At 45.3% G+C, this 27,892-nt stretch overlaps 1 protein-coding gene across 15 annotated transcripts in view; it reads left to right on the forward strand.

The window, feature by feature from the left end:
* The window catches only part of ATP6V0A1 (ATPase H+ transporting V0 subunit a1), a 68,458-nt gene that overhangs the window by 33,399 nt on the left and 7,167 nt on the right, over nucleotides 1–27,892 (forward strand). For 8 of the 15 annotated variants that reach the window (XM_043536586.1, XM_043536585.1, XM_037886605.2 and 5 more), the window contains 12 exons: nucleotides 90–302; nucleotides 2,067–2,217; nucleotides 7,312–7,451; nucleotides 8,252–8,409; nucleotides 9,049–9,139; nucleotides 10,067–10,185; nucleotides 10,908–11,124; nucleotides 11,951–12,058; nucleotides 16,606–16,713; nucleotides 17,456–17,473; nucleotides 20,516–20,633; nucleotides 22,957–23,128. In XM_043536586.1, the coding sequence (XP_043392521.1) occupies nucleotides 90–302; nucleotides 2,067–2,217; nucleotides 7,312–7,451; nucleotides 8,252–8,409; nucleotides 9,049–9,139; nucleotides 10,067–10,185; nucleotides 10,908–11,124; nucleotides 11,951–12,058; nucleotides 16,606–16,713; nucleotides 17,456–17,473; nucleotides 20,516–20,633; nucleotides 22,957–23,128 (1,613 nt within the window). The remainder of the gene's footprint in view (nucleotides 1–89; nucleotides 303–2,066; nucleotides 2,218–7,311; nucleotides 7,452–8,251; nucleotides 8,410–9,048; nucleotides 9,140–10,066; nucleotides 10,186–10,907; nucleotides 11,125–11,950; nucleotides 12,059–16,605; nucleotides 16,714–17,455; nucleotides 17,474–20,515; nucleotides 20,634–22,956; nucleotides 23,129–27,892) is intronic. The other 7 variants (XM_043536587.1, XM_043536588.1, XM_043536589.1 and 4 more) reach the window with 1 other exon arrangement.

A 27,892-nucleotide genomic window follows, 5' to 3' on the forward strand; every position in this document is an offset into this window, starting at 1 on the left:
ACTAGCCGCTCTTGTGTTGTGCCCTACTGCCCGCTACACTTTGCAACCGAATACCTCACTGCTGTCCTGGTCCCACTTTTCCATGCAAGGTGCTGAACCAAACGGAGGACCATCGCCAGCGAGTCCTGCAGGCAGCTGCTAAAAATATCCGCGTCTGGTTCATCAAAGTGCGGAAGATGAAGGCTATCTACCATACCCTGAACCTGTGTAACATTGACGTGACCCAGAAGTGCTTGATTGCTGAAGTCTGGTGTCCTGTCGCGGACCTCGATTCCATCCAGTTTGCTCTCAGAAGAGGCACCGTGAGTATCTCCTCGCTTTTGAACTGTAGCAATTGTCACTAACACTTACCTCCCATGCAAATCTCAACAGACCAGCCTCCTTCAGCCAGCTGAACCCTGACTGATCATTGCACCTGAGGAGCCAGACTGGACTGTGGAGTTTTGAAAGGCATCCCTTAGGCTGTATATAAAAATGGCAACCTTCATAAGGAATACTTTTATTTAAACTGTAAAAACTATGGTTACCAGAAAAGCACTCCCCCAGAGCTCCAGAAAATACGGGTTGTTGGAGAGATGGACTGAACAAACGTTGGCGATACTTCAGAGTTGGTTGCTTGCCTGGGGCATGTAATGCCATAAAGTCAAAAATGGAGATAACTTGTCCAGAACAATATCTGCACTTGTTCCTTTGATTGGGCAAGTCTGCTGATCTGCTTGCAGCTCTGGTTGACGCTGCTCATTGGACAGAGGTGACTAGAGCTCTGCAAGTTGGCAAGCCCAGCCAATAAGGAGCCTACCTACCAACTGCCCTCCAGAAATGCTTGGAGGGAACTTGGCAGCTGGCACAGTAGGCACGTCCCTCCTTGGAGATACAAAGTCCACCTGTGAAATACGATTCCTTTCGTCAGATTTTTATGAAACCCACCTTCCCCATAAGTTGCTGAACTGCTTGCTAACCTATAGGTCTCCCTCCTGCAAAACCGTAACACGCTTTTGGGTTCTGAACTCCTTGAGGATCAGGCCCTGAATGATTGGCTCCCCTTGGTCTGAATCCTTCCCCCATACTCACACCGTCTTTCCTTGATCTGAAGTCCTTCAACCATAAAAGTAAACAAGATCTTTAATCTAGATTCCTGTATTCTCTGTGCTCATATGACTAGAGTACTTGCCTCGATTCATGATAAAACAGGAACACACCCTCTGCGCAAAATCATTTTCCAATATAGACATGCTTTTCCATTGTTATCTCAGCTAGACACAGTTTTGAAGTGATGCTTTTATGCTTCTTAGCAGCAGGCACTGAGCCTCAAATAATGGCTCGTCCGTCAGATCTGCCTCTTAAGCAAGTCAGATGTTGTGTAGTTGCCATGTCTGAGTGGTGAAAACTGGGACCCGTGTGCTCGACTCCCAGCTGATGAGACATGATGAGTGGCGTGTCAGGCATAGTAGCACACTTACTCTCCTACAGACCTGTCTGGCCAAGCTCCATTCTTACAGCATTTCTCTTGCTCTGCTATGCAATAACTTTTGACTGTCCATCCAATCAATTCCAAAATTTCAGGCAATGTTCTAGGCATCAGTGGAGAGAACCTTATTGGTTTTGGGGAAAATTGGAAAACCAGAAGGGGGAAATGGGGAACACACAGAGTCCCTGGCATCTGGTTAGCAGAGCCAGCAGCTGCAGCCACCTCTGTAATTGGCTACAGATCAAAGAACTAATTGATGGGTGTCATTAATAGATTCCTGCATATGCCCCCACCTCAGCCCTGCCCATCCTCCCAGTGCAGTTCCTAAATGTTAACACCTGTAACTTATGTCCCAGACAGGAGAAATCAGAATGGGGGAGAATATTGGAGTGGGGGCACACAGGGGGCTCACAAAGGCAGGGGGAACTTTTATCCTAGGGCTGCAGTGTGTTCCTGCATTGTGCAAGTGGACCACAAACATGCAAGTTCCCTGCAGCTTTCCTGATGCCAATGAGAGGCAAACCTGCCCCTCTGTACTTCGCTTGCCTTGGGAAGGAGGAGTCTCTAACCTCAGTTTGTCTGCTTGTTTTTAAAACAGGAGCACAGCGGATCCACCGTTCCATCCATCCTGAATAGGATGCAAACCAATCAGACCCCGCCAACTTACAACAAAACCAACAAGTTCACTTCTGGCTTTCAGAATATAGTAGACGCATATGGCATTGGAACTTATCGGGAGATAAATCCAGGTAAACACGCAATCTACCTGTTCATCCCTCTGATCTAGTGACTGGGTGGCCTGGTCTCTCTCCTGATATTCAAAGCCATTGCACAGGATTGACCCAGTTATCTGAGCGAGTGTATCCTGTGTTACCGTGAATTGTAAAACAAACATTATTGCTGGCTATTTTTGAAAATGCAGAGGCCCAGTCATCTGTACATTAATTCCTTGGCGCGTTGCTTGCAGGTGACAGGTACTTTGCATGGGAAATCAGGATCTTAGCCCAAAGGGACTGAAGAGGAAAGCTGGGCCTGCATTTCATTGCTCACGAAATTATATCTGACTCTTTGACTTATTAGCATACACCCTGCATTACGTTTTGTTCATGTTTTAGTAGAGATCGAGAGAGTCTTGTTGAGCAAGAATGTTACACCCAGCTGTTTGGTTTAGACTTACCTAGATCAGTTGTAATAACCCCCATGTAATGTAAAATTCTTTCTCGTGCTGAAATTCCCCCCAGTACTTACTGCTTGCTTCACTTTGTTTACAGTTTCCCAAAGCTCTGCATACAGGCCAGCTGATCTTAGCTGACACTTCCGCACTGACTGTGTTTTTTGTAGGAAGAGTGAATAGTAGGAATGTTTCGCTTTTCCTTTTCAAGTTTTGATGGTTACGCTGCACAACACACCACTTTCCCTTCGCAGCATGTTGCAAGTGGTGCTGGGTAGGAGGAGTGTGATCTTTCCGAAACTTTCACAGAGTCTTCTGATGATGTCATCTTGATGACAAACCAGTGCTGCAAAATCAGTGTGTACTGACTGAGTGCGTGTTCTGGGAGATGCAGAATCTCCCCCGTTACGCTCAAAAGTGTCTTAATGATAAACTCTTGCCGGCAAAGAGCTATTTTCTGGGCACTAAACCAAGATAGGTAGATTTCAAAGCAAGGACGACTCCCTATCACCTGTAAAATGCATTTCCTTGAGTGGCAAATGCAGAAGCGCTCTGAGAGATCAGTCTTATCAGAAAGCTTTGATTTCAGGCTAAATTGTCACGATGGTAGTCTGCTTTATGCAGGCAGGTGTCACGGAGTCCCCGGGCGATGCTCTGGAACTGCTCCCTACGAAGCCAGGCAGGACTCTGGGGAAGTCTCCTCTCTGGGAGCAGGCTGTCTGCAGGGCAATCAACTCACACAGCTTCCACCTTCCTGGGTCTGACCTCGGAGCATTCAGCATCCTCTGCCCTTCCGTGCGCTTCCTACAGCCAGTCGGCCCAGGCGGGCTCCTGGGGAAGCCAGAGGGTCCTGCCCCCCAACTTCACAGTCAGACGTGACTCTCAGCCATCCAGTAAAACAGAAGGTTTATTAGACGACAGGAACATGGTCTAAAACAGAGCTTGTAGGTGCAGAGAACAGGACCCTTCAGTTGGATCCATTTTGGGGGGGGCAGTGAGCCAGACAACCACGTCTGCCCTTCACTCCATGTCCCCAGCCAGCTCCAAACTGAAACTCTCTCCAGCCCCCCCCCGGGCTTTGTCCCTTTCCCGGGCCAGGAGGGCACCGGATTCCTTTGTTCTCCAACCCTTTAGCTCTCACCTTGCAGGGGGGAAGGGCCCAGGTCATCAGTTGCCAGGAAACAGGGTGTTGGCTATTCTCTGTGTCCAGACCCCCCTGCACACACCTGCCCTCTAGAGCTCTGCAATGATCATGCACCCTTATCCCACCACCTGGATACTTAAGAACTGCCTAGGGGAAACTGAGGCACCCCCACAATATTCAGAGGAAACATTAAGAACAGTCCCGCTTTGTCACATCTCTCTCCCCTTCGAGACCAAACTGAGTGGGGTCACTTTAGCCAGTGACCTGGGGAAGTTCGAAGTCACCAACGTTCCCATGGATGCCCCAGCATCTCTCCCGTTCCTTGGTGGGAGTTACACCAGGCCCTTCCAGTTTCATGCCCTCCCTTAGGTCGGGGTGGTCGAATGCACTCGCATGCCGCGTGTGGGAAGGTTTATGCAGCCCGTGCCCCTTTGCCACCCCAAAACCCCCAGGGGTCAAACTGGGATCGGGTCTTCTCCCAGCGCTCCAGTCTGGAGGGCTGCAATTTGGGCTCTCTTGGGTAAGAGCCCCCATCTTGACCTGGGCCACGTACTGTTCACTTACAGAACTAGCATGGAGACATTCCTTTCTCAACAACCTTGACTCCCCAACAAGCTGGCCAGACACCGCAGGATCCCCCTCGTTCAAATCACCAGACTGCTCAAAGGCAGTGAGGTGGGCATCCACATCCCCCCCGTCCTTAACCAGGGGCAGCAATTTAGTCTCGAGGTTCCCTGCCGAACTGGCACTCCGCGGTCTATCCCCACTCACCCCGGGGAGGTCCCCTAGGCCTCTCCGCTCCACCACCGCCAGTTCATGCTGCTGCTGCTTCTGCAGCTCTTTCTCAGGCTCTCGCTGTCTCTCACAGTCCTCTTGGACTCAGCTCCAATCCCGTCTGTCTCCGATCCCCGGATGGGGAACCCGATCGTGAAGACCCCCGTCTGGTCGGGGACAGGAGTCTTGGCGATGCCTGGCTATTAGTCCAGCTGCTCCCAGATCCTGCTATAGCCCCATTTGGGTCTGGAATCTGTTCCTTAGAGCGGTCGTCCTCCTCCAGCCACACGATGAACTGTGCTTTGGTGAACTTCCCAATGCACAACCCTCTCTTTCTGCACAGGGTTACAATGTCCTTCTTAAGGAGATGGTGATAGGCCATCACTACGCTGTTCCCAAGTTGTTGTGGACTCACAGGCCTGTGTGCTCTCAGCTCCCCACGGTTTCCAGGGAGAACCCCTAGTGTGCCAGTCCTTCTCGAGGTCTCCACCTCTTTGTCAGGGTCGAGCTGCAGACTCCTCCACCCCTGGGACCTCTCGCTGCAATCCCCAGGGGAACCCTGTTACTGCGAAAGTCCTTCTCTCTCCCAGGGCCAAGCCGCAGGCTCCTCCGCCCCTGAGACTGCTCACCGCAGTCCCCAGGGGGACCCCATTACTGCACAGTCCTTCTTGCTGGTCACACACTCCCAGGGGTTAACCGTCCCCCGAAACCGCTCCTCTCTGAGCTTTCAGCATGCCTGGTCCCCGTCAATCCCCCTTCGTTTTACTGTTCCCCAGTCACTTACTGCAGGAAGTGCCATCCACGGGGTGCAGTACATCCCACCGTTGCCACCAGTTGTCACGGAGTCCCCAGGCGATGCTCAGGAACTGCGCCCTATGAAGCCAGTCAGGACTCTGGGGAAGTCTCCTTTCTGTGAGCAGACGGTCTTCAGGACACACAGCTTCCACCTTCCTGGGTCTGACCTCGGAGCATTCAGCATCCTTTCTCCCCCTCCGTGCGCTTGCCAGGCGGGGTCCTGGGCAAGCCAGAGGGTCCTGCCCCCCAACTTTGTAGTCAGACATGACTCTCAGCCAGCCAGTAAAACAGAGGTTCATTAGACGATAGGAACATGGTCTAAACCAGAGCTTGTGGGTGCAGAGAACAGGACTCCTCAGCTGGGTCCATTTTGGGGGGCAGTGAGCCAGACAACCACATCTGCACTTCACTCCACATCCCCAGCCAGCCCCAAACTGAAACTCTCTCCAGCCCCCCCTCCTCTGGGCTTTGTCCCTTTCCTGGGCCAGGAGGGCACCTGATTCCTTTGTTCTCCAACCCTTTAGCTCTCACCTTGCAGGGGGGGAAGGGTCCAGGCCATCAGTTGCCAGGAAGCAGGGTGTTGGCCATTCTCTGTGTCCAGACCCCCCTGCACACACCTGCCCTCTAGGGCTCTGCAATGATCGTACACCCTTATCCCACCACCTAGATACTTAAGAACTGCCTAGGGGAAACTGAGGCACCCCCACAATATTCAGAGGAAACATTAAGAACAGTCCCGCTTCGTCACAGCAGGTCACTTTACGAGAGTACTAGGCCACAAAATGCAGACTCAAGGCAGGTGTGGATTTAGCAGATCAGAATATAACAGTAGGTAGAAATAGGTCATAGAATCGTAGGACTGGAAGGGACCTCAAGAGGTCATCTAGTCCAGCCCCCCTGCACTCATGGCAGGACTGATCATTGTCTAGACCATCCCTGACAGGTGTTTGTCTAACCTGCTCTTATCATCAGAGACATGATAGAGTATAAATAGGTGCTTGGCCTTTTGCACTGGCTGATAGGGCTCGTTGGAGCACTTAAAAAAAATTAAAGTTTAATAATTTTAAATTTGCATTCCTGATAGTTAAAGGTATTCCAAAAAAGTAATCTGTCGTAATTTATAAATTAAAGGTGTGAATGACTTAATTTCTTATGTCCTGTAGTCATATTTTGTGTTTTAGATTGAAAGCTTTAGTACCTTGTAGCTTCTGTGCACTTGAGCAACTGCATCCCATTAAGCTGCTGCAGGCTTGTGTGAAGGTGGCAATTTCGATCTGTTTCCATGATCTCCTAGAAGTAGCACACCTAGTTTTTCTAGCAACTGACTACACTTGTTAATGCATCAGGTTTAAAGAAGTAAAAGGCTTCAAAATGAGGCCTTGCAGTCAGGTCATCTGGGAAGCAGTTGGACCAGAGAGTAGAGAAAAGCGTTTCTTACCATTGAGAGGAAGGCAAAGATGATTGAGGTTACACACAGTCCAGTCTCTCTCTTGCGTAGCCCAGGCTAGGGATCAGTACACAGCTGTTCCAGACGGGTTTTCTAGTGCCTGTCTTAAGTCTTACTACTTGCTACACCGTCAGTGTATCCACTGATTCCACAGGGAAGATTATTAAGGTGAAAAATCATGGATGTGTTGGGAGAGAAGAAGCGGATCTGTGCCCATGCTGACTGAGATTTGAGGAGGATGAGAGATTGGCTAGCAGTTGCCAACATCAGAGGGGATATAAATGTCTTTCCTTTTCAATTTAGTTAAATGTTGCTGGAAGCTTATTTCCACACATGAACAGAGCTGCTTTTATAAGTCTCATGATGGTGATGTAGTTTTTTCCAGTTTCTCCAGTGGAGGTTGATCCTGTTTGGAAGATGGGAATGAATATATGAATTGTATTGCTAATAGAATAAGTGGAAGTAGAGCGCCAAACAGAGAGAGGTCTGATCGGTTTTCCCCTCCCTTCTAGCTCCGTACACGATTATCACTTTCCCATTCCTGTTTGCTGTGATGTTTGGAGACTTTGGTCATGGAACCCTGATGACGTTAATTGCCGTGTGGATGGTGGTTCGGGAAAGTCGCATTCTGTCACAGAAGAATGACAATGAGGTAACGTGCTAGGTCAAGCTCAGTTTTGTATTAAAGCAAAGAACTCTAAATTGATTTCTCCCCCCCCCCAACTGCCGATAGTACAACTATTGTTTTCACGTACAGTTTGTCGAGAACGTGAACAAACTAAGAGCAAACAAAAGTCCATAGACCACAAGATGATGAGTAATGTCCTTTCTCAGAATTGTGGGGATTCCTTTGGTTTGCAGTTTGTGTCTGAAACAATGATTCAGACAGACGGTGGTTTGATGGTTAATCTGTGAGGTTTTCACCGCGGGGGGTGCCAGTTCCCGTGATAGGTTGTTGTAAACCAGAGACTAAGCTGCAATCAAACGTCTTCTCGCTCACGGCCCACCGTCCTAAACCTCCCTGCAGCTTGGTTAAATTGGTTGTGCTTGCTAAGGTCTTGGATTGATGAACAGATATAACTCAGGACTGAAACACGTTGCAGAGCATGGGGGAAGCTGTTACAGCACCTGTCCAGGCTCTGACTATCTCCCCGGCACCTGGTCACACTGAAATTTTAAGAAAATTTCATCAAATGTGATATTTTCTGTACGTCCCCTGAGCTGGAAAGTGAGACAGTCCCACCTAATCCACTCTGGTAGGCTGGCCATCTGTTCTCCAGGCTCAGTTTGCGTCCTCTTTGCGGTTGTAAACCCTACATCCTTAATTCTTGCCATCGAATGATAAAGGCTCAGTGGCTTTAGTCCAGGACTGGCAGCCTGGGCCCTAGAATTGGGTGTTTTCAGCCTCTGTTTTTGTGTGTGCTTGTCCTCACTGCCTTTTTTATTAAACAGATGTTCAACACCATTTTTAGTGGTCGGTACATCATTCTGCTAATGGGAGTGTTCTCCATGTACACCGGCCTTATCTACAATGACTGCTTCTCCAAAGCACTTAATATGTTCGGCTCATCATGGAGCGTGCGGCCGATGTTCTTCAGAGGCAACTGGACGTAAGTAATTAGGTGCTTGAGAAGTAAAACTACAGGGCTGAGTTCCTGAATCTGTTTTTCAGAGTTTGTAATTGCATAGGAATGTATGCAGGGCAGGAACCTCAGCAGTGTTGTTTCTTTAGGAAACGTTTCCTGGGGGGGCGAAGCCACATGCGATGTAAAGAAATACAAAGTGCGGCAGATGTTTAAGTGCAAATGCCTTTGGATAAACTGGGTGTCAGTTGGGTCTTCCTGGTCTAGCTCCCCCAACAGAGCCTTAGACGCACTATTAAAATGCATGGAAAGAAGCTAATTGTCTGTAGTTTTCCTCCCTTCCTCCTGTATGTGCACTTCACCGGTGATCCCCTTCCGCCCAAAATAGTTATTTAGCTGCCTTGCCAAAGAGCCTGGTTATTCAGATTCATGCAGGAAGGTCCTCCCCTGAGTCTCACATGGGCATTGAACTGCACATGGAGGCTGAAACGTTGGTTCGTTAGGCAGGTTCCCAAGTGGGACAAGGATAACTAACGCGCCCGTTCATTGTACTGAGATGCGCTTCCCCTTCACGGATCAGGAGGAAGCTGTTCTGTGTTCTCATATTTTTTGTTGAGTACAATTTTTACAGTTTGTAAAGCTTTATATCTATATGTAACCAAACAGAGAAGAGTTGCTTCAGAACACCCCTGTCCTGCAGTTGGACCCTGCCGTTGCAGGGGTCTTTGGTGGACCATATCCATTTGGCATCGACCCAGTAAGTGTTGTCCCTTCCGATACACGTGGCCTTAGACACTTTTCTGGCTTATGTAACTAACTTTCTGGTGCATGGTTAAACAAGCTAAAGGTGTATGTGTTCTCTTAGCAAACGTGGGGCAGTAACTGTTGAGGAAAACACGGAGATGGATGGTGAAGTGGGTTCCATTACTTATCTCTGATATGTCACCTATTAGTGTAATGGCTTCTGGGTACTGAAATGGTGACCAGTAGGAGTTCTGAAGATCTCTTTTGTCGACCCCCTTTACCTAGCTATTTAGAGCTGCAGTGTCCCACAGCACTGGACTTAGGTTTGGCATTAGGCTTGAGAGCCTGTCATACATTTCCTAGTAAACTTGTTATATCTTCTTCTGTTAAAAGCCACCCACATGCCTTGGAAATGTGTATTTCTGGGTAACACCATTTGACTTATCTCTTTATAAGCTACCTAGATTCAGAAAACTGCCTTGAAGAGTTGATTTGCTTTTGAACTTATCCTGTGTTTGACATTAGAGGGGTATGCTGGTGTTAAGGGCCAGAAGACCCTTTATTCAAAAAGGGAGCTGCAAGATTCTTTCTCAGGCAACATTACAGATGGGAGTTCTCAGTTTTTCTCCTGCCACAGCTGGCCACCTTGAAAGTGAGCAAGGCTCAGACCTTGCTCTGCTTAGGTACTGTTAAAATCAGCTGTTACAAGGGAAACCACAATCCCTGAATTTGAGGTTGGCTGGTAAGTGAAGAAACAAGAGATGATTGAATGTTTTATTTTAAAATGTGTTTGTAAAATTTATAGTGTTTGTCTGTGCCTACTTTCTGTTCCTGGTTAGCTATCTTGTGCTGTGCAGTGTAACATAGGTAAATGCTTCTTTGGTTCATCTGTCTTCCTTTTGCTCTTTAATTCGGATTGAATCCATGTTGTTTGTGACAGATTTGGAATATTGCCAGCAACAAGCTGAACTTCCTTAACTCCTTTAAGATGAAGATGTCTGTGATTCTTGGCATCATCCACATGCTTTTTGGTGTCACACTGAGCCTTCTCAACCACATGTGAGTGCTCTGTGTTCCATTTTTACCAGGACACACTTATACTAGTGCAGAATGTCTGTATCAGATTTATCAGGATGAGATTAGATTCTTAGGGCTTGTCCACACTTACATTTTATAGCGCTCCAACTTTCTGGCTCAGGGGTGTGAAAAATCACCCCCCTGAGCGCAGCAAGTCTGAGTGCTTTAAAGCGCTAGTGTAGACAGGCTCCCAGCGCTGGGAGCTAATCTCCTCGTGGAGATGGATTTCCAGGAGCGCTGGGAGAGCGCTCTCCCAGCACTCGCGCGCGACCACACTCACACTTCAAAGCGCTGCCGCGGGAGCGTTCTCACGACCGCGCTTTGAAGTTTCCTGTGTAGCCATGCCTGTCGGTTTTCGCATCTAACTCTGTATGCCTCTAACACCCTGGATCTTGCAGCAGCTTTTAAGATGGAGAGAATTCAACATGAGTTATTTCATTAGTCAGGAAACATTTCATTATGGTGGTTTCTCATCCTGTGAGACTATATTTGCCTATCAAATATTTCTTCTCAAAAATTAGCTCTACAGATGGTTAGAAATGCAGAAACTCACAATTCCTTTGTTTTAAAAGACTCTTCCTCTTGTATTATCCATTAAAAGTTAATTTCACTGTCTTAGCCTGCATTAAGTTTATCTAACTCCAGTCAGATGTGGTGATGCTCTAACATATATGTCAAACTCTCTAATGATTCTTTCTCTGCAGATATTTCAAGAAACCACTGAACATCTATCTTGGGTTTATTCCTGAAATGATTTTCATGTCGTCATTGTTTGGCTACCTTGTTATCCTCATTTTCTACAAGTGGTCGGCCTATGATGCTCACACTTCAAAGGATGCGCCAAGCCTTCTAATCCATTTTATCAACATGTTTCTTTTCTCCTATGCCGATCCCAGTAACAAGATGCTTTATAAAGGACAGGTATGTGGTCTCGCTACAGTGGTACAGGGTGAATGATGGTTTGTAATATATGAGAGAGGCTTTCACTCCAAAGAGCTTAAATATGGCAGAGGAAATAAAACACGAAACAAGAACCTCGTGATTTAGGGTAGCACACTTTATCCTGAAGCATCCTGAGGTGTTAGAGAGGCTCTTTGTGTTCCTACCCTGGGAGTGAAAACAATCGCCACAAAAACAGTTTTGAACCAAAACATTACACAATGTTCTCAAGAAGGGAAGCAAAGAGTAACCTCTCCAGGAGGAGTCCAGGTCTTCCTGAAAGTAACTATCAGATCTTGGGCATGATCAAGACACCAAATACCCTATCCTATTTGTCACAAAGTACTATGGGTTCTTAAGGAACCAGAAGTGGTTAGGACTTCCTTTTTTATGTCCACTTTAGTAGCATAGTGCCATCTAACTCTGTTCTAAGACACTTGTCCAGGACAGACTCAGGAGAGAGTGCCACCTGCCAAACGGCCTCTTCCTGCAAATCCACTTAGGTTTCCCTTAGAGGTCTCTAACTCGAGTGATCACATCTCCCCTTGCTTAGGGTGTACAATCTGATGCGAACACAGCCTGAGGTGATGCAGCTTTAGACAAACAATAAGAACAGTTCAGTCTGCTGGTTTGGGAAGTTATAGTTACACAGTTCCTTCAGATCCTGTCATATCAGGGAAACACTTGTATGTGGGGGTTATTCACAGCTGAAAGTTTCAATGTGCATGAGACCTGTTCTGTGAAGCACCTTAGCAGGAATGGAACATGCACTGCATCACCTCGTACCGTGTCTCTGTTTTTTCCACAGCTAGGGCTTCAGTGCTTCCTGGTGGTGGTTGCGCTGCTGTGTGTGCCATGGATGCTGGTTGTTAAACCCTTGGTCCTTCGCCATCAGTATTTAAGGAGAAAGCATTTGGTGGGTGACTGTTTTTGGTATTTCTGATTACAACTATTAGTAGTTCAAAAGGCTCTATCTTGATCTTGGATACATCGGTTCACACTGGGACATGACCTCTGAAACCCCTTTGTGTGAGTGCACACAGAAAGACAAGTGGGTTTTACTGGACACGAGGTGATGCCTGCTTGCGTCTGAGATCTGGATCTAGCTCTGATTCTGCATTAGAAAACGTGTAGATACCATTGTAAAATAAATACATCCTGCTTGGGTAGAATCATAGAATATCAGGGTTGGAAGGGACCTCAGAAGGTCATCTAGTCCAACCCCCTGCTCGAAGCAGGACCAAGTCCCAGTTAAATCATCCCAGCCAGGGCTTTGTCAAGCCTGACCTTAAAAACCTCTAAGGAAGGAGATTCCACCACCTCCCTAGGTAACGCATTCCAGTGTTTCACCACCCTCTTAGTGAAAAAGTTTTTCCTAATATCCAATCTAAACCTCCCCCATTGCAACTTGAGACCATTACTCCTCGTTCTGTCATCTGCTACCATTGAGAACAGTCTAGAGCCATCCTCTTTGGAACCCCCTTTCAGGTAGTTGAAAGCAGCTATCAAATCCCCCCTCATTCTTCTCTTCTGTAGACTAAACAATCCCAGCTCCCTCAGCCTCTCCTCATAAGTCATGTGTTCTAGACCCCTAATCATTTTTGTTGCCCTTCGCTGGACTCTCTCCAATTTTTCCACATCCTTCTTGTAGTGTGGGGCCCAAAACTGGACACAGTACTCCAGATGAGGCCTCACCAATGTCGAATAGAGGGGAACGATCACGTCCCTCGATCTGCTCGCTATGCCCCTACTTATACATCCCAAAATGCCATTGGCCTTTTTGGCAACAAGGGCACACTGCTGACTCATATCCAGCTTGTCGTCCACTGTCACCCCTAGGTCCTTTTCCGCAGAACTGCTGCCTAGCCATTCGGTCCCTAGTCTGTAGCGGTGCATTGGATTCTTCCGTCCTAAGTGCAGGACCCTGCAGGGTACTGTCAGACCGTGTAAGAGCACAGAAGCTATCGATTATTGGATTTGTTTCTGTGCCTTTCCTTGGTGGCCAAAGCGCAGAAGCAGAGATGTAATTAATAGTGAATTGGTCGACAGTAATATCATCAACCTGATTAAAGGAGTTTGGATCTAAAAATGAGACTAATCTTTGCTTGTGAATATGGGAGCTTATCTCTTAGGGTATCTTTGTCTTTTGTGGCTATGCAATTGTACCTAAATATATATATATAATGCACTGCCATACATGCACTGAGGCTACTTGAAAATTCTCCTTGCATGTATGGCAGACAACGGTTAGGATGTTACAGTCTGTCAAAGCACAGTTCAGTTAAAGACACTCCCTCTCCCTTCTCTGACCATCTTCCATCCTCCCATGTCCCCTCCATTCGTCTCCCTTTCTCTTTTTTTTTTTTTTTCTTCCTCTTTCCCCTTCTTTCTTCCATTCCCGATCAGGAAGGGCAACCCCTGGAGGGCCAAGGCAGCACAGTCCAGAACGAGCAGGCACTGGGGCAGCAGCGGCTGCAACAGTGAGCGGCTTTAAAATCACGTGACGGAGATAAAGACGAGGCGTTGGAATTACACTCCATAACCTCTGGAATATTATATATACAGATCTGCACTTCCTAAGTGGGTAATAAGATCCCCCTGTGGTGAAGCAGTCTCTGTCTCGGCAAGATAAATTCCAGTAGCCACAATATAATTGTGAAGCATTCCTAAATAGCCATGCACACAAATAAAGGAGAATAACTAAAAGTGACCCTGTAATGCTGAAAAGTGCTGGGGAGATCCTAGCCCACAAGAATGCCTGGTCTTCAGACCTCCAAGATAAAACCCCCTTGTTTTACGTTCTCGCGTATTTGTTTTTATAAACTAGATTTGACCTCTTTTATTTGAAACCTTTCTGTTTACATTCCATATTCCAAAAAGTCATATGTATGTGTGGTCCTCTCAGCAACACTAACCCTGTGGCTTCACCTCAACAGTTAATGGATTTTTTGCCTGCTTCTTTATGGGGACTTGCAGAACCCGATGTTACAGTGAAATGGCTGTGTCCAAACAGAGCTGTGTGTAAATCTATGAACTACCATCCATGTCCAGAGTCCACTGCCAGCTAGTGAGTGAAGCAGCCTTCATGGCTTGCTTCACCAGAAGGACATATTTCAAATTGTTGTCACACTCATGAAATGTGGCCTCTTTCTCCAAAGAGACTAAATCATGCAAATAAATTATCTGAATTGGATTTTGCACTCAGTCTTATTACTAAGTGACCAACTGAAAATCAGCTTTAGTATTTAGATATTAAACATTTCCATAACAAATCTTTAATAGCCTTACAAAAAGCTTTCAGGAGTGTTAAGAAACATCTGGCAAATTGCATTTTTGTGTGTGTGTGCGCGTGTGTGATCCATCAAATGTATTAAGCGTGTAAAAAGGCCAGCTGTGAATGAGGCTGTTTACACACCTCTTCTAACACAATCCTATCCAACGCACAGCGGAGGGCCAGATCCCCATGTGATGGAAAATGTCATGGCTCTACTGATATGAGTTGAGCTAAAGCAATTGACACCAGCCCAAAGAGAATATACATTAGCCAAGTGCATGAGAAAAAGCTGTATGCTAATCATGTGTTTGATAAAATAACTCATGACCACAAATCTCCAGTGACTAGAATGTGACTAGCAGAACACCACCGAACACTCCCAGTTTTGGTCCACTTTGACACCAGTTTCAAAAACAGAATCCAAACACTAGCCTTATCGCTCTTACCTAGAAGTATACTTCTTACTATCTTAATGTATGTCACTTTTTTCTGTGTTATGTTTTTATTAAAGTAAGATGTCTGGAGTGTATTTGGAGCTAATCTGACAAGCATTAAATAAATCCGTTCCAAGTTTGACGCCTGGCCTAACAATAAATTATATCAAGACAAAAACAAGGCTTTGAAAACCAGCCTGTTGTTTATAAATGCATTATTCTAATAATCAGTGCATTAATGTGAGAAAAGCAAGCATGTTAGACTATTGCTCTGTATCACCAGAATCCTGATGAACTATGAAAGCAGAGATGGCGGACACTAAGTTTGATCTTCTTTGTTTTTCATATTAATCCTTAAATTATAATGTTTTAAAGTTTTGAATTTAAAAGCCATGTTTACATTCCATGACACAAACAAATATTTTTGGGGTAACACTGAAATGCTTCTGACACCTAGGTATTATAGAGAGAGGCAGCTAAATAAGTCCTGTTCAACTGACTTTTCCTGTTATCTGTTCTATGGGAATTTTCCAAAATCACCTTTACTATATGCACACCTCTAACTGCTAAATGCATCATTATCTAAGGGCAGATGCTAATGTTGTAGGTCACACCATATATTCACTGCATTTTAGATTTGCACCCTTTAGGTCTGTCAGGTTTTAAAGTTCTGAGCATATAAAGTAGAGTCTCAGATAGCCAATAAGTATTTTACTCCATGTTATTGAGTGTTCTTGAATGAAAATAAGAGAAATCTGCCTACAGTGTGCAAAGGTTGGTTGCTGGCAGTTTAGAATCCTGAAAATAAGGTTAAGTGCAAATTAGATTTTCATTGTCTTTCTAAATTTCACTTACAATGCATGAAAGCTCTATTGTAAGAGCCCATTCACTGCTTGACAGGTTCGATATGTCATTATTGATGGTGTTAGCTGTTTACTTGGAGTATGAAGCCTGTAGCAGGTTTAATGTAACTGAACAATGATTACACTTTACTTGCAAAATGAAGCAACCCTAACTTTACTCATTTGATCAGTTAAGACCAAGTGAAGTTAGAACAGAGTCCAAGTATGACCTTTAATATTTGAGGAGGAACCAAAGGACAGTTGTGTCTTAAGTACTGAATGTCTAAACAAATGCCTATAAAAGGAATCATTTGCAGAATTCAGAACTTCCATGTAAGAGAAGGTCTGGTTCCCACCCCAACCCCATCCCTGCCAATGTGTGGTGTGGGCATGCCTGGTACAGACTGGTGCAGAGCAAGCATATATATTTGTTGTTAGCATGTGGGATAATGCTGCTTTGCTGTTTGCCGGTAAGTGGTGTATTTAATATACACCAGTACTTGCCTTTCTGTCAAAGATTCCAGGAGTTCCGAAAACTCTTGGAAACTTTTAACAAATCATTGCACAAAACCCATCAATTTCAGCCTGTGTGTCACTTTGAGAGAACGTGGCTCTTGGTCAAAGGTGAAATTATTTTGTGTAAAGCTTTATAACATCAAAAATGAATTCAAAATTGGTTTCACTGTTTTTCAGACCCAGCAGTTATACGCACGTGTTTTCCACTCAGTCAGGAAGAGCAGTGTACTCCATTTGTGAAACACGATTGTGCCTTGACTCTGAACATTTAGTGTGTGGTTTTCTTTGAGCTGCTGCTTCTTTCTGGAGGTGTCCGAAATGCAGTCTCTGACCCCCTCCGCAAATGTCGCACTAAACCGCAGCAACACTTGGCTCTTTCTCTTTGTGCACGTTTTAGGGAACTCACAACTTCGGTGGGATCCGGGTGGGCAATGGACCAACTGAGGAGGATGCAGAGATCATTCAGCATGACCAGCTTTCCACCCATTCTGAAGACGGCGATGAGGTGAGCTGCTGATCGTCCTTCACTTCCCCACTGTAAAGTTGGCAGTGAAAAGGGTTATTTCCTGCTTAATATATTTACTAGTTACGAGGATCCTAACTCGGTACCAACCTTGCCAGTGGAGCGGGAACAGCAGAAATTAAGATCCGTTCTAATTTCCTGCTTCCTCATGCTGCCTTCCACTCATCCTCATGACTATTAACATCAGTGAAAGTTCTCTGCACAGGTCAAGGAACATATGTGGCCTTTTCTGAATTCTTATCCCAAAGAATGGGCACCTGACAGGCAAGCTCCCCCCCACCCCCCTTAGGCTGAACAGTAAAATCTAGGCAGTTGCCACAGACACATTTTACCCAGTTTACTCTCCAGTTGAGATGGTAATTGTGTGTTTTGTTATTTGAGTTACTCTATTTATCTGTCTGGCATTATAAGCCTGTGCCGTAGTACTTGAGTACTCAACTCTTGTTTCAAATTCACTTTAACATGTTTTCCGAACTGCCCTGCCTTTCCTACCACACCTGGGGAGAAAAAGAGAAAGTGATAGTATTGATCAGCTTGGGGACATTCTGCTGCCTGTTTGGACAGGTAGTGGACTGCTGTTCCTCTGCGTTACGCTGCCTGCACAATGTGTGCTAAGTGCTACCACTTAAATGTGCCCTGTTAATAAGGGATTTATTAACCTTGTGTTCGTGACTAATGTTATGACTGTGGGACTCTGCACTAAATGTAAATTTATGTTTACAAGCCTGCAGAGGATGAGGCGGTAAGATGACAGCCGGCTTTGCATTCATCTGTATCTGCACCATTTCCCATTGATGGAAATCACCTGCTGAATTAACACATGATTTCCTTTTTTCCGTGCCATGTGACTTGTTTTCCCATTAGCTGTAGCTATTTACGTGTCATGAGCCATTTCTAATACTCCATACAATATCCTCTCCGTTTAAAAAACCTTTGTTTGAATTGCTTCATCTCTTTAAATTGTGCTTTGCTTTCTTATCTCCCTTGATTTTTAGATTGCAAATGCTTCTCAGTTGACCTGCACAGCTGTCGATCAAAAGATCTACAAGGGGCTTCTAAATGTTTATAATATAGAGTTGCTGGAGAAGCAAGACTCTGTCTTTGTTAACACTTTGCAAAACAGATACAACAGTCTCTGGGAACGTCTGGGGTTTTTTGCAAACTACTTTATAGATTTTTTTTTTTTTTCCCTAGCTGTCATCCAGAGCTAGGTATTCTATTGACTGAATGTTGCCCGAAACAAATGCAGCCAAATATTGGAACATACAAAATTGGACTAGCTGATGACCAGAGAATCAATATTTTTCTCTTTAAAAGGGGGCGTTTATTGGTGAGAATTGCTCATATTCAGACACAAATAGTTAGATTCTCTGAGAGTTGGAGAAGTATAAAATACCATTTTGGAACAGACTGTGAAATCTAACCAGCCTCTCTGCTCTTCTTCCTACCAAAAGACCATTATTCATCATGTTTTTCCTACCTCCTGGGGTCCTAGAGTTGGTGGTGTAAGTTATTCTCTTCGGGTGGGTCTCTCTCTAGACTCTAGCAGTGCCAAGGTAACAGATCATATCTCTGGAGGCCGTATGTTAACCTTAAGAGCAGTTGTTCTGTTCGCGGGTCTGTGCTGTTGGTGTACCAGGTGCTTTGTTTGTCCTTGTTTTACCTTTAAGTGAAACAAGAAAGCTGATCCGTACACTGATAAAGATATAGGTTGCTTCACAATCGAGGCGATTTTCCTCATGGTCTTCATGGCAACAAATGATGATAGCATGCGCTAGTGTAGCTCCATTGTCTCCACACAGCTAAGAAAAATACAAATTCCTATTCCATTCCAGTTCCCAGAAGGCCTTTAGATCGTTACATTTTTATTTAGCCCTGTAGTGTTTGCGGCTCTGGGAACTGTGTTGATACAATGATAAAAGTTGGTCTGATGGTGAAATAACTGTAGAGGTCTTCTCAATCCTCAAGAAGAAGGATGTTCAGTTCAGCCAAACGATACAGCAGAGAAGCCTCAGTGGGTAACCTCCCCCGACTCTAGCACTTTTGGGCTTGTTTCAAGAGTTGACCTAGAGGGTCAGATTTCAGCTTCTAGTTCCCCGTGTGTAACCCCAGTAATGTCAGTGCAGTTCACACATGTAACTAGAAGCAGAATATTGTCCTATCCATCTCAGGTGCATCACTGAGGTGAATTTTTAATGTGTTGAGTGGAGCGAAGTCTCCGAGACCAAAGTGTGGTGACATTTTAAACATACCACCATGGTGTACTCTCAAATCTCCCCTTTATCAAGTTGCTGCTTTTAATGTAGTGCCACATGAGGGTAGCACCTCAGAACTGGAACAGCTGTGTGATGGTGAACTTGGAATGCATAATTCTGAAACCACGGTCAGCGTGCATAGAGGCCATGGAATTGCGGAAACATTGCCATGAGACACTTTTTTGCTTCTGTAAATTTTCCTGAACATGAATCTTTTAGGAGAGCTGTTGCCCTTAGGGATGAGCCCTAGAGCTGGTGAAATAGGTGTAATGCAGATCAGTCTGGCTGCGTTTGAATGCTATGCAGGCCCATAAACACTTCTTCTTTTTTTTTTTAAATTAAGCAGAGTGAAAAATAACCCATCAGGCTACAAGAACTCTGCTAAAGCCGTCCCATGAGCGTCTTTGGGTTGAAGCACAGGAGTGGTCGTCTCCCTGGCAGTTATTCACTAACTCTGCCAAGCGCTGTCCTTCTTGTTTAAATATTTGTCGGATTCAGTTTGTTTTACGCTGACTTGCTGTGTGTGCTGAACAGAGGACTGGTAAACAGAGCAGGTTTTACTGAGGAATTCTTGCAGTTTATGTTCCTGTGAAGAGAGATCTGGGCTCTCAACAGCTAGTTTGACATAGTTGTTTGAAATGTTTATTGCTTTGGCTATTTAAGGGGGGAACAAGAATAAAAATAGCATTCTATACTCCTTTCGGAACACCGATCACTCAGTGTCATAAAATTCTGCATCCCCTTTAATAACGTGCTTTGGAGAAGTTCACAGAGCATGGATTAACTCCAAGATGCAGAAACATCGGACTCTCTTTTCCAAGCTGCAATGTGGCAAACTTTCCTACATTTATTCTGAAATCATTTTGAACTGATTGCCCAAATGTTTGGAAGGCATAGAGACTCTGCAGATGGAAAAGTGAAGCAGAGATGAGATTTTCAAAATAACTTTTTGTGCATTATTTCTTCTTTCACAGAGAGATTGCTTCCATTGTTCCCACAGCAGTGCAGAAGATGCAGTATTGTCTCGGGCTTTTTCTGATTTTTTTTCATACATTTATCTCATTCCTGTGGAGAGGGAAAACTGTACTTGTAATCCCTCTCCTCTTTTGTAGAAATAGATACCCCTTACCCGTGTGTTCATACGGAATCGCTTCTTACTGAACAGTCTTTTCCTGGTAAAATCCTGGGTCCAATCATAACTGTTTTCATTGCCTGTCATGTGAAAGTAGACGTTTTTTAAGCCTACAAATTACAGTGTTGAATGATTATTTCTGATTAGTTTCTCAGATTTAGCAAAAAGTGTCAACTTTCACTGCAATTGTGAAATTATATTTGGTATAGTCTTCCTAAATGGTCTATGTCCAAAGGGCCAGTAGAAGAAATGATCAGTAAGAGCCCAAACTACAAACACGGTGCCCTTGTAATAGCCCCAGACAGTGGTGCCGCTTCCCTAATCTGCCAACCCTTGCTCATTGCAACTACTTTGCAGATGGTCTCAATTTCTCTTTGCTCTGTTGTTCTTTCTGCAGTTTGATTTTGGGGATACGGTGGTACATCAGGCCATCCATACCATTGAGTATTGTCTGGGGTGCATTTCCAACACAGCGTCCTACCTGCGGCTTTGGGCTCTCAGCCTGGCTCATGCACGTAAGTATCTTTCCCAAAGCTGGAGGTTTGATCAGCATCTCAAGATCAACCTGGACAAAAAGGTCCTGGGGAGGTGGCCTAGGCATGTGTGTATGTGCCACAGAGAGAAACTACCCTGGTGTGTGTGTCATGTATTCTGGGGTGCAGTCCCAGACCAGTGAGGGGTTGTCACCACATGCCTTGCAACGTTAGGTGCCTCGCAGTGACTTGCTGATGTAGCCCCCGGTGTGGTCTACTCACAAACAGCCAGACAGCATGCAGGTCACACCCTGAGTGTCTGTGTATAGCTGCAGTCCTGGTCCAGCCACTCTGACCCCAGCAGCCTGTCAGCAAACACCAGCTACTCTCTGGCTTCCGGCAGCCTTGGTTACTACCTGTAGGGTGATCTCCCCACCCTCTCAGTCCCAGATTTTCCCCAAAATGTGTTCTGCATTGCCCAGCCTTCTGGAGATCTCAGATATTGGAGGTCCATTGCCCCTGTCAGGGGTCAGTGTACAACAGTCTGCTGCTCTGATCGGAGTTACCAAACAGTCTATTTAAACACAACACTGAATTCATTTTGATTAAAGAATAAAAACAAGTTTATGTAACTACAAAGAGATGGTTTAAGTGAGTACAAGTATTAGGTGCTAAAGTCAGAAATAGAGAAAGAAAGATAACGCTTCCTAGTAGAAAGAAAAAGGAGTACTTGTGGCACCTTAGAGACTAACCAATTTATTTGAGCTTAAGCTTTCGTGAGCTACAGCTCACTTCATCGGATGCATACTGTGGAAAGCACAGAAGATCTTATAAAAAGATCTGTGCTTTCCACAGTATGCATCCGATGAAGTGAGCTGTAGCTCACGAAAGCTTATGCTCAAATAAATTGGTTAGTCTTTAAGGTGCCACAACTACTCCTTTTTCTTTTTGCGAATACAGACTAACACAGCTGTTACTCTGCTTCCTAGTAGCTAAGACTTGACAAACTAGACTTGGTTCAAGGTAAAACCCTTACCACGTTCCCTGCAAATTTTCAAGTCAGGATCTTTCACAAAGTCCCTAGTTCTTTCCAGCTGCAAGGATGGAGGCATGGAGTCTCATGTCATTTGTTACAATGAAAATTGATTGGTTCCTGCCCCACTTTACTGCCAAAGCAAGGCCACTTGCCTGGTGATGTCTAATCAACTTTGACACCTGGCGAGAGGCGTCACCTTGTATTTTGTCTTTGAGAAACCAGTTTTACCCCTTCCCCAGATTTGTCTGGTAAACATATTTCAGTCATTTCAGCTCATCTTCATGACTTTATCTGTAATATTGCTGTGTATGTTTCATCATGATAGAAGTTTTTCAAATGATCCCTCACAAGGCATATTTTGTACAAAGACCATTACACTCGTATGGAGGGTGAGTGTACAGGAGTGCGTTTGGTCAGTGTGGTAGGGTCAGGCTGTGCTGGGCTCAGGGTTGGCAGGGAGTATTGACTGGGGTAATCAGGATTTTAGCCTTTGCTTGTCATTGACCCTCAATGTGTCATAAAGAGTGTGTATAGACTGGTGGTAGCTTGTGACAATGGCACCCAAGTTTAGCTCAGCGGTGGGAGCTGCAGTAGTAACTTGTCAGGAGCCCAAAGGAATCTGCATAACATGGAGCAGCTTGCAGCTGCCTTCGCCATTAACGCAGAGTTGCAATCTCTTTAGACTACACAGACCAGGATGGAGTATTGCACGCTGGATGAGTGGAATCCATTGCAGATCGCTGTGCAGCCACCTTTGGCTCATGGGCTGTGCTTTGGCCAACCTGTGTTATGGTCTGTGTGTGAAGAATCAGTTTCATGTGTTAGTTTTCGTAGACTAGAATTGTTCAGCTTACCCATTAAACTTGGCCAAGGATTTTTTGGTTTTTTTTTTTTTTTGGTAAGTTCTTTGCCGCTCTCATGTAGTGCGGCAGCTGCAGTGTTGCTCCATTCTGGTGTGGGTGACTGTGTCTGGAGTAAGAGGCAGGAGTGGTTGCTGCCCAGGGTCTGCTTATGCAGGCTGTGTTTATGAAGAGCATCCTGGGCTCAGGAGAAGAGGATGGAATTTAAAGCACTGAGTAAGTGGCAGCTCTGGCCTTGAAGCCTGTGCCAGGAATTGGACTTCAGGTCCTGAGTTACCCGGCTGCAAGCACTTCTTGTTCTTCACAAGCAGCCCAAGCGGAACCATCCTTCCAGCTCCTGCAGTGCTAGAAACAGTCCCAGCAGGGTGGGAACGGGCTATTTCGGAAGGTTACCTAAAGCCCACTCTCAGTGAAATAAACCACAACCACCCTGAAATAAGCAGTATTCTTCCTGCTCTTCTTCCTGCAGAGCTTTCCGAGGTGCTCTGGACCATGGTGATTCACATCGGCCTCAGTGTGAGAAGTTTGGCTGGAGGTTTTGTTTTGTTCTTCATATTTGCTGCTTTCGCTACCTTGACTGTGGCAATCCTTCTGATCATGGAGGGCCTGTCAGCTTTCCTTCATGCACTCCGCTTGCACTGGTAAGTTTACTGGAATGTAGAGGTTTTAAAGCTATTATAAGCAAGATAATTCACCACCACTCTGAATGCTGTCTCCTAGAAAGCTGTATGTGCTTGCTGTCCTGTCCCGTCCCACCCCACCCCAAGCAAAGTTTAGGCTTCAGTTATAAAATTCAGAGAGTTGGTAATCACGTGCTGAAACCGGCATTGCCTGGTGCTGCTCGGACGGTGCACTGAGTGTAACTAAACTAGGTGCTTGTCCTATGGCTGGCAGCAAGAGGATTTTAAAACCTCATGAAGGTTAGGGACTTTATTTTCTGCTTTGGTGGTCCCAGTAATATTCCTCATTCCCATCCTCTACAGGTAAGTCACTAGGCGTGCGTTCAGAGTAGCTGGCATAACTGTTCTATGCACAACAAAGTTCCACTGAAACCAGCTAAACCTTTCTAGGAGCCTGCTTTGGGGGTATGGAAAGTTTGGGCCCTTCAGCAGTTTCTCTGTTTTGCTGTGTTGCCTGATTATGGCATTTGTTCCTCTTGTCTCCTTAATGATGTTACATAGTGATTGACTGATTGCTGGCCGCACATGGAACTGCGGTTATCTAGTTAGTCCATTCTTTCTCAGGAAAATGGAGCAGAACAGAACAATAGCAGTTACACCTCAGCCTGGGGTGATAGTTATCGAGATCTGGTGATCCAGATCTTGTGCTGGGGTCAAGAGAACTGTCTGTATTCTGCAAGAGAAGTAGACTTGTTTCCAGAAAGGACAGCTGTGTTTTGTGATATGAGAGATTAAACCAGTGGTCTGGGCAGAGGTCACGGTGAAACCCTGATTCTTTGAGTAACTCATTATGTGCCTCTCAGTTCAGCTTAAAGTGAAAGAAAGCCCTGCTTAGACAGCAGCCAGTGAGGGTGGGTGGAATGAAGAAGGCTGTTACTGATCCCTGTGTAGCAGTTAACAAATGCGGAGGGTTGCAGCCGAAGAGCCTGGAGGAGTTTCTCTCTTTCAGGGAGCTTGTTGGTTATCGTAGATATTCACCTTACTCCCAGCAGCAAACTACACTAGTGGGTCACAGTCAGCCCTGACTGGAAGAGACCTTTAGCTTCAGATTTGCTTCTTCAACCTTTTTTATGGAAAGTGAAGTAGCTTTTTAAACTGGGGTCTGGCTGTCTTAAGAAAGTTTATTCTTGTATTCGGTGTGTTGACTACTCTCTTCCTGCCTTGTGGCTTTCAAGGCAGAATCTGGAACTTTCTTCCTGGAACTCAAACTGCATTTTTAAAGTCTAATGTTAGGAGCTCTCTGAGCTCTAGGCCATTGGTCCAACCCAGTGACGAGGTTTTATACAGCCAGTGTAGCAGATTCTCTTTGGTGTTTCCTCTGTTTAGATATCAAATGATTTGTCCATTGTTCTTCACGTCACACCCTTCCTTACATTTAACTTGCGTAGAACAAATAAAGGCTATGTCTGCACTATGCACCTTTTAGCGACACAGCTGTGCCGCTAAAAGGTGCGCAGTGTAGCCACTCCCGACGTCCAAATACATCCACCCCCATGACAGACAGTATCTCTGTCGGCGGGAGAGCTCTCCCACCAACAAAGCGCTGTTCACACCGGCGCTTTTTGTCAGTAAAACTCTTCTCTTCCAGGGGGGCGTTTTTTCACACCCCTGAATGACAAAAGTATTACCAACGAAAGCGCAGTGTAGACAAAGCCTTAATGTTACTCTTCTGTGTGTCTAAAGAAGACCCACTGGCCACCGTTCTTGGTTAGCCCCGCTCATCTGGTAGTTCAGATTGTGTGTATTCAGGGAGTCAGTAAGTGAAGAGAAGTGAGATTATTCAGTGGAGCATAATCACTTTCTCTCCACCCAGGCCCAGAGTGAGTTCCTAGTCCCTGTTTTTAAAGAGCAGTTATTCCACTTTGACTTCCAGTGTGGCTGGCTATCTCTCTGGTGTGATCAAAGGGACAATACAAAAAAAGGCATTGATTTAGCTAGCTTTTGGGTCCCCTCAAACTACACATAGAACTAGGCAGGAGAGCCTGTGAGTAACTCTCTTCTCCTCCTTGCCCATCTCCTCCAGTAATCTATTGAGTCAGTTCTGAGTTTTTCATGGTTGGCCGAAAGCATGAAGCAAAATAGCAAATGTAGCTTGTGAGGTGTTTGGTCCTGCTCTGAGCTCACCTACTTGTGGTTCTGTCCGTTTTCTTTTGTGAAACGTGCCAGTTACAGTCTGAAAGTAGGAGCGCAGGGCTCTTTTAGGCGCTCGTTGAAAATAAACAGCACCATTTTTTCTGTCCTGGGTGCCTTGGCAGTCCTGCGGCTGGAAAGCCAAACCCAGAGCGACTTTGAGACCAGGAGAAGAAATAAAACTCTGTGGAGTCTTTTGTATATTTTTCCAGTAAGAAATAAAATGTGGTGGTAATGACAACTGCAGCTTTTTGGACTTACTCTGATTTCTTTTTGGGATGAAAACTTAGTCCTTTTGCACCCCCTAATGGCACAGTTTCCAGGTGCATATTGAAGCTTTCCAGTATGCTCCGGGATCTTCAGAATTCAAACCACAAAGTCATGATTCATACAGGAATTCTAAAGCGTAGCCATCTTATGTAGGGAGGGGATCTCTACTACAGTTGTCTGCAACTCCTGAAAATGGCTGTTGGATGGTGTTTCTGTTTTTCCTGGCATCCAGCCTAGAAAATTTCACATTGGTTATGTTAGAGCCCATTGCTTCTAGCTGGAGTTCCTTGTCCTCACACAGCGGTCATTGGCGGTATGTAACAGCAAAGTCCAGTGAAAAGAACTTTGATCTTGCCCCCACTGTAGTGAGTTATCTCTCATCAGACAGTGAACAGTGCATCAACTTGTATACGATGTTCCTACTCTTCAGATGTTTAACTGCATCTTTGAATTAGTAGCTGGCCATCTAAGTCTCCTGTCTGAGCTGCAACATTCCATCACATATTTGCAAAAATGTGAAAAAAAAAATTACAATTTTTTCCTTCAAAATTAAAAAACTGATTTTTCACAAGAAAAATATTCTGAAAGTATGGACTGAAATAAATGAAGCAGGTGTATTTTAAAATATACACCTATTCTGCTAAAGAGTCATAGCCTCCGTACATATACAGGGGCCTGATTCAAAGCTACCTGCAATCAGTGGGTCAGGCCATGTGTGATTTATATGGTCCACATCGTAGCTGAAAGTGCACGTTCACTGTTAGGGAGAAGCTTTGCACAATGCCAGATTTTTAAGCACAATTTTTAAAAATATTAAGCTCATGGAAACACTACAGGGAAGGTGGCACCATCCCAGTGGGAGGCAAGCTGACAGAAGACAGTGGGACTTCTTGAGCCAAGAAATGACCGTAACAACATGGAACACACTTGTTGTGTAGAACAACTGCAGAGCATTTACTGGGAAACTACAGAAGCATAACTCAAGAGTGAAGTCATATTTCCCCTAAACATAAGTGCCTCAAACCTGTAAACTCCGTAAGAGTAAATCTGCTCATAAAAGTTTGCCGATGGGAAAAGCAATTTAGCAAGATAGAATGAGATCTCAAGTACTGTGCTGAGACTGTCACTTGGGTTACTCTTATCCCTGTGGAACAGTTAGTTATAAGTTTTTTTGGTCTCCAAACAGTCTTCTCTTAGCATTTCTTTGTAGTCTAACCATGAAATCCTCGCACTTCCAGTGCTGTCTTTTTTAACATGAAAACTCAAAAGAACAACAGGACCACGTGCAGCTGTTCTCTGAGGAGCAGCTCTGGAAGAGGGTTGTGTCCAATTAGTTGGCTGTTTGTAGCTGGGGATGAGGAGTCACCAATCTGGAATGCTATGGGGTGGGTGGGTGGCTCAGTCTTCGTGGAACAGAGGAGTCATTTAACATGTGCCTTGCTGGTGGAAATCAGAGGAATGTGAGGTCTGCCTGTCACACCCCATTGGAGAAGATTTATTTTGTACTTTTTCAGAAAATACAGCTTCCTCCATCAGTAACCTGGACTGTGGGTTTGGCAAATGTTTCACGACCTGTTGAAACATTACTTGTGGCAGTGGCCTCGTCCTTGCACATCTTTAGTTCCCCCTTAACAGATCTTTGCTGCAAGATGAAAAGCTGCAGCCCCAGCTGTACTGGAAATGCAGGCTACGGCTTTTGTTTCCCTTTGGCTAGTAACTTGCCTGCTTGTTTTAAAAATCTCCTTTATCTCTGTATTTGCTTTTCATTAATACAATTTGTGGCATCGCTGTTTGAATTAAACACAGCCAGGCGTGTCGTTCACTTCCTTGAAACCCCAGTTCCTACCCCTTGGAGAGAGACAGAGCTTATCTAGTGACACGGGTCTGTGATCAGCTGACCCCCATGGACCTGACATTTATAAATTGGCATTGCATTTCTGAGTGTTTGTGGAGCTGCCTTCTCGGGGGAAACAGTCCTCCAAACAGATCTCTAGGGCTGAGTGGGACTCAGAGCTTCCCTTTCCCACCCATTAGAATGACAGGGGTGGCTGTGCAGTTGGCCAGGAAGTCACTGAAGGTTGCTGGTGTGCTCCAGTTGGGAGGGATGTGTGGAAGTTCCCTGTGACCGGGGTTAGGAGCACTCCTTGGGTGCTGCTTGGAACGGATGGGTAGCAGCATGTGTCAGACAGGAGACATAGGTCAGCTCATGGAGGCTAAAGGTTTGGCTTGGCATTTGTTGCCGGGGAGAGGATTATCTCTGCAGCCACGCTGTCAGCTTCAGGCCGAGGGTGTGAGAAGCACTAGAACTAATGAATCTCAACCTGC

This window comes from Chelonia mydas, chromosome 27 (assembly GCF_015237465.2).
Source record: "Chelonia mydas isolate rCheMyd1 chromosome 27, rCheMyd1.pri.v2, whole genome shotgun sequence".
Classification (NCBI taxonomy): domain Eukaryota; kingdom Metazoa; phylum Chordata; order Testudines; family Cheloniidae; genus Chelonia; species Chelonia mydas.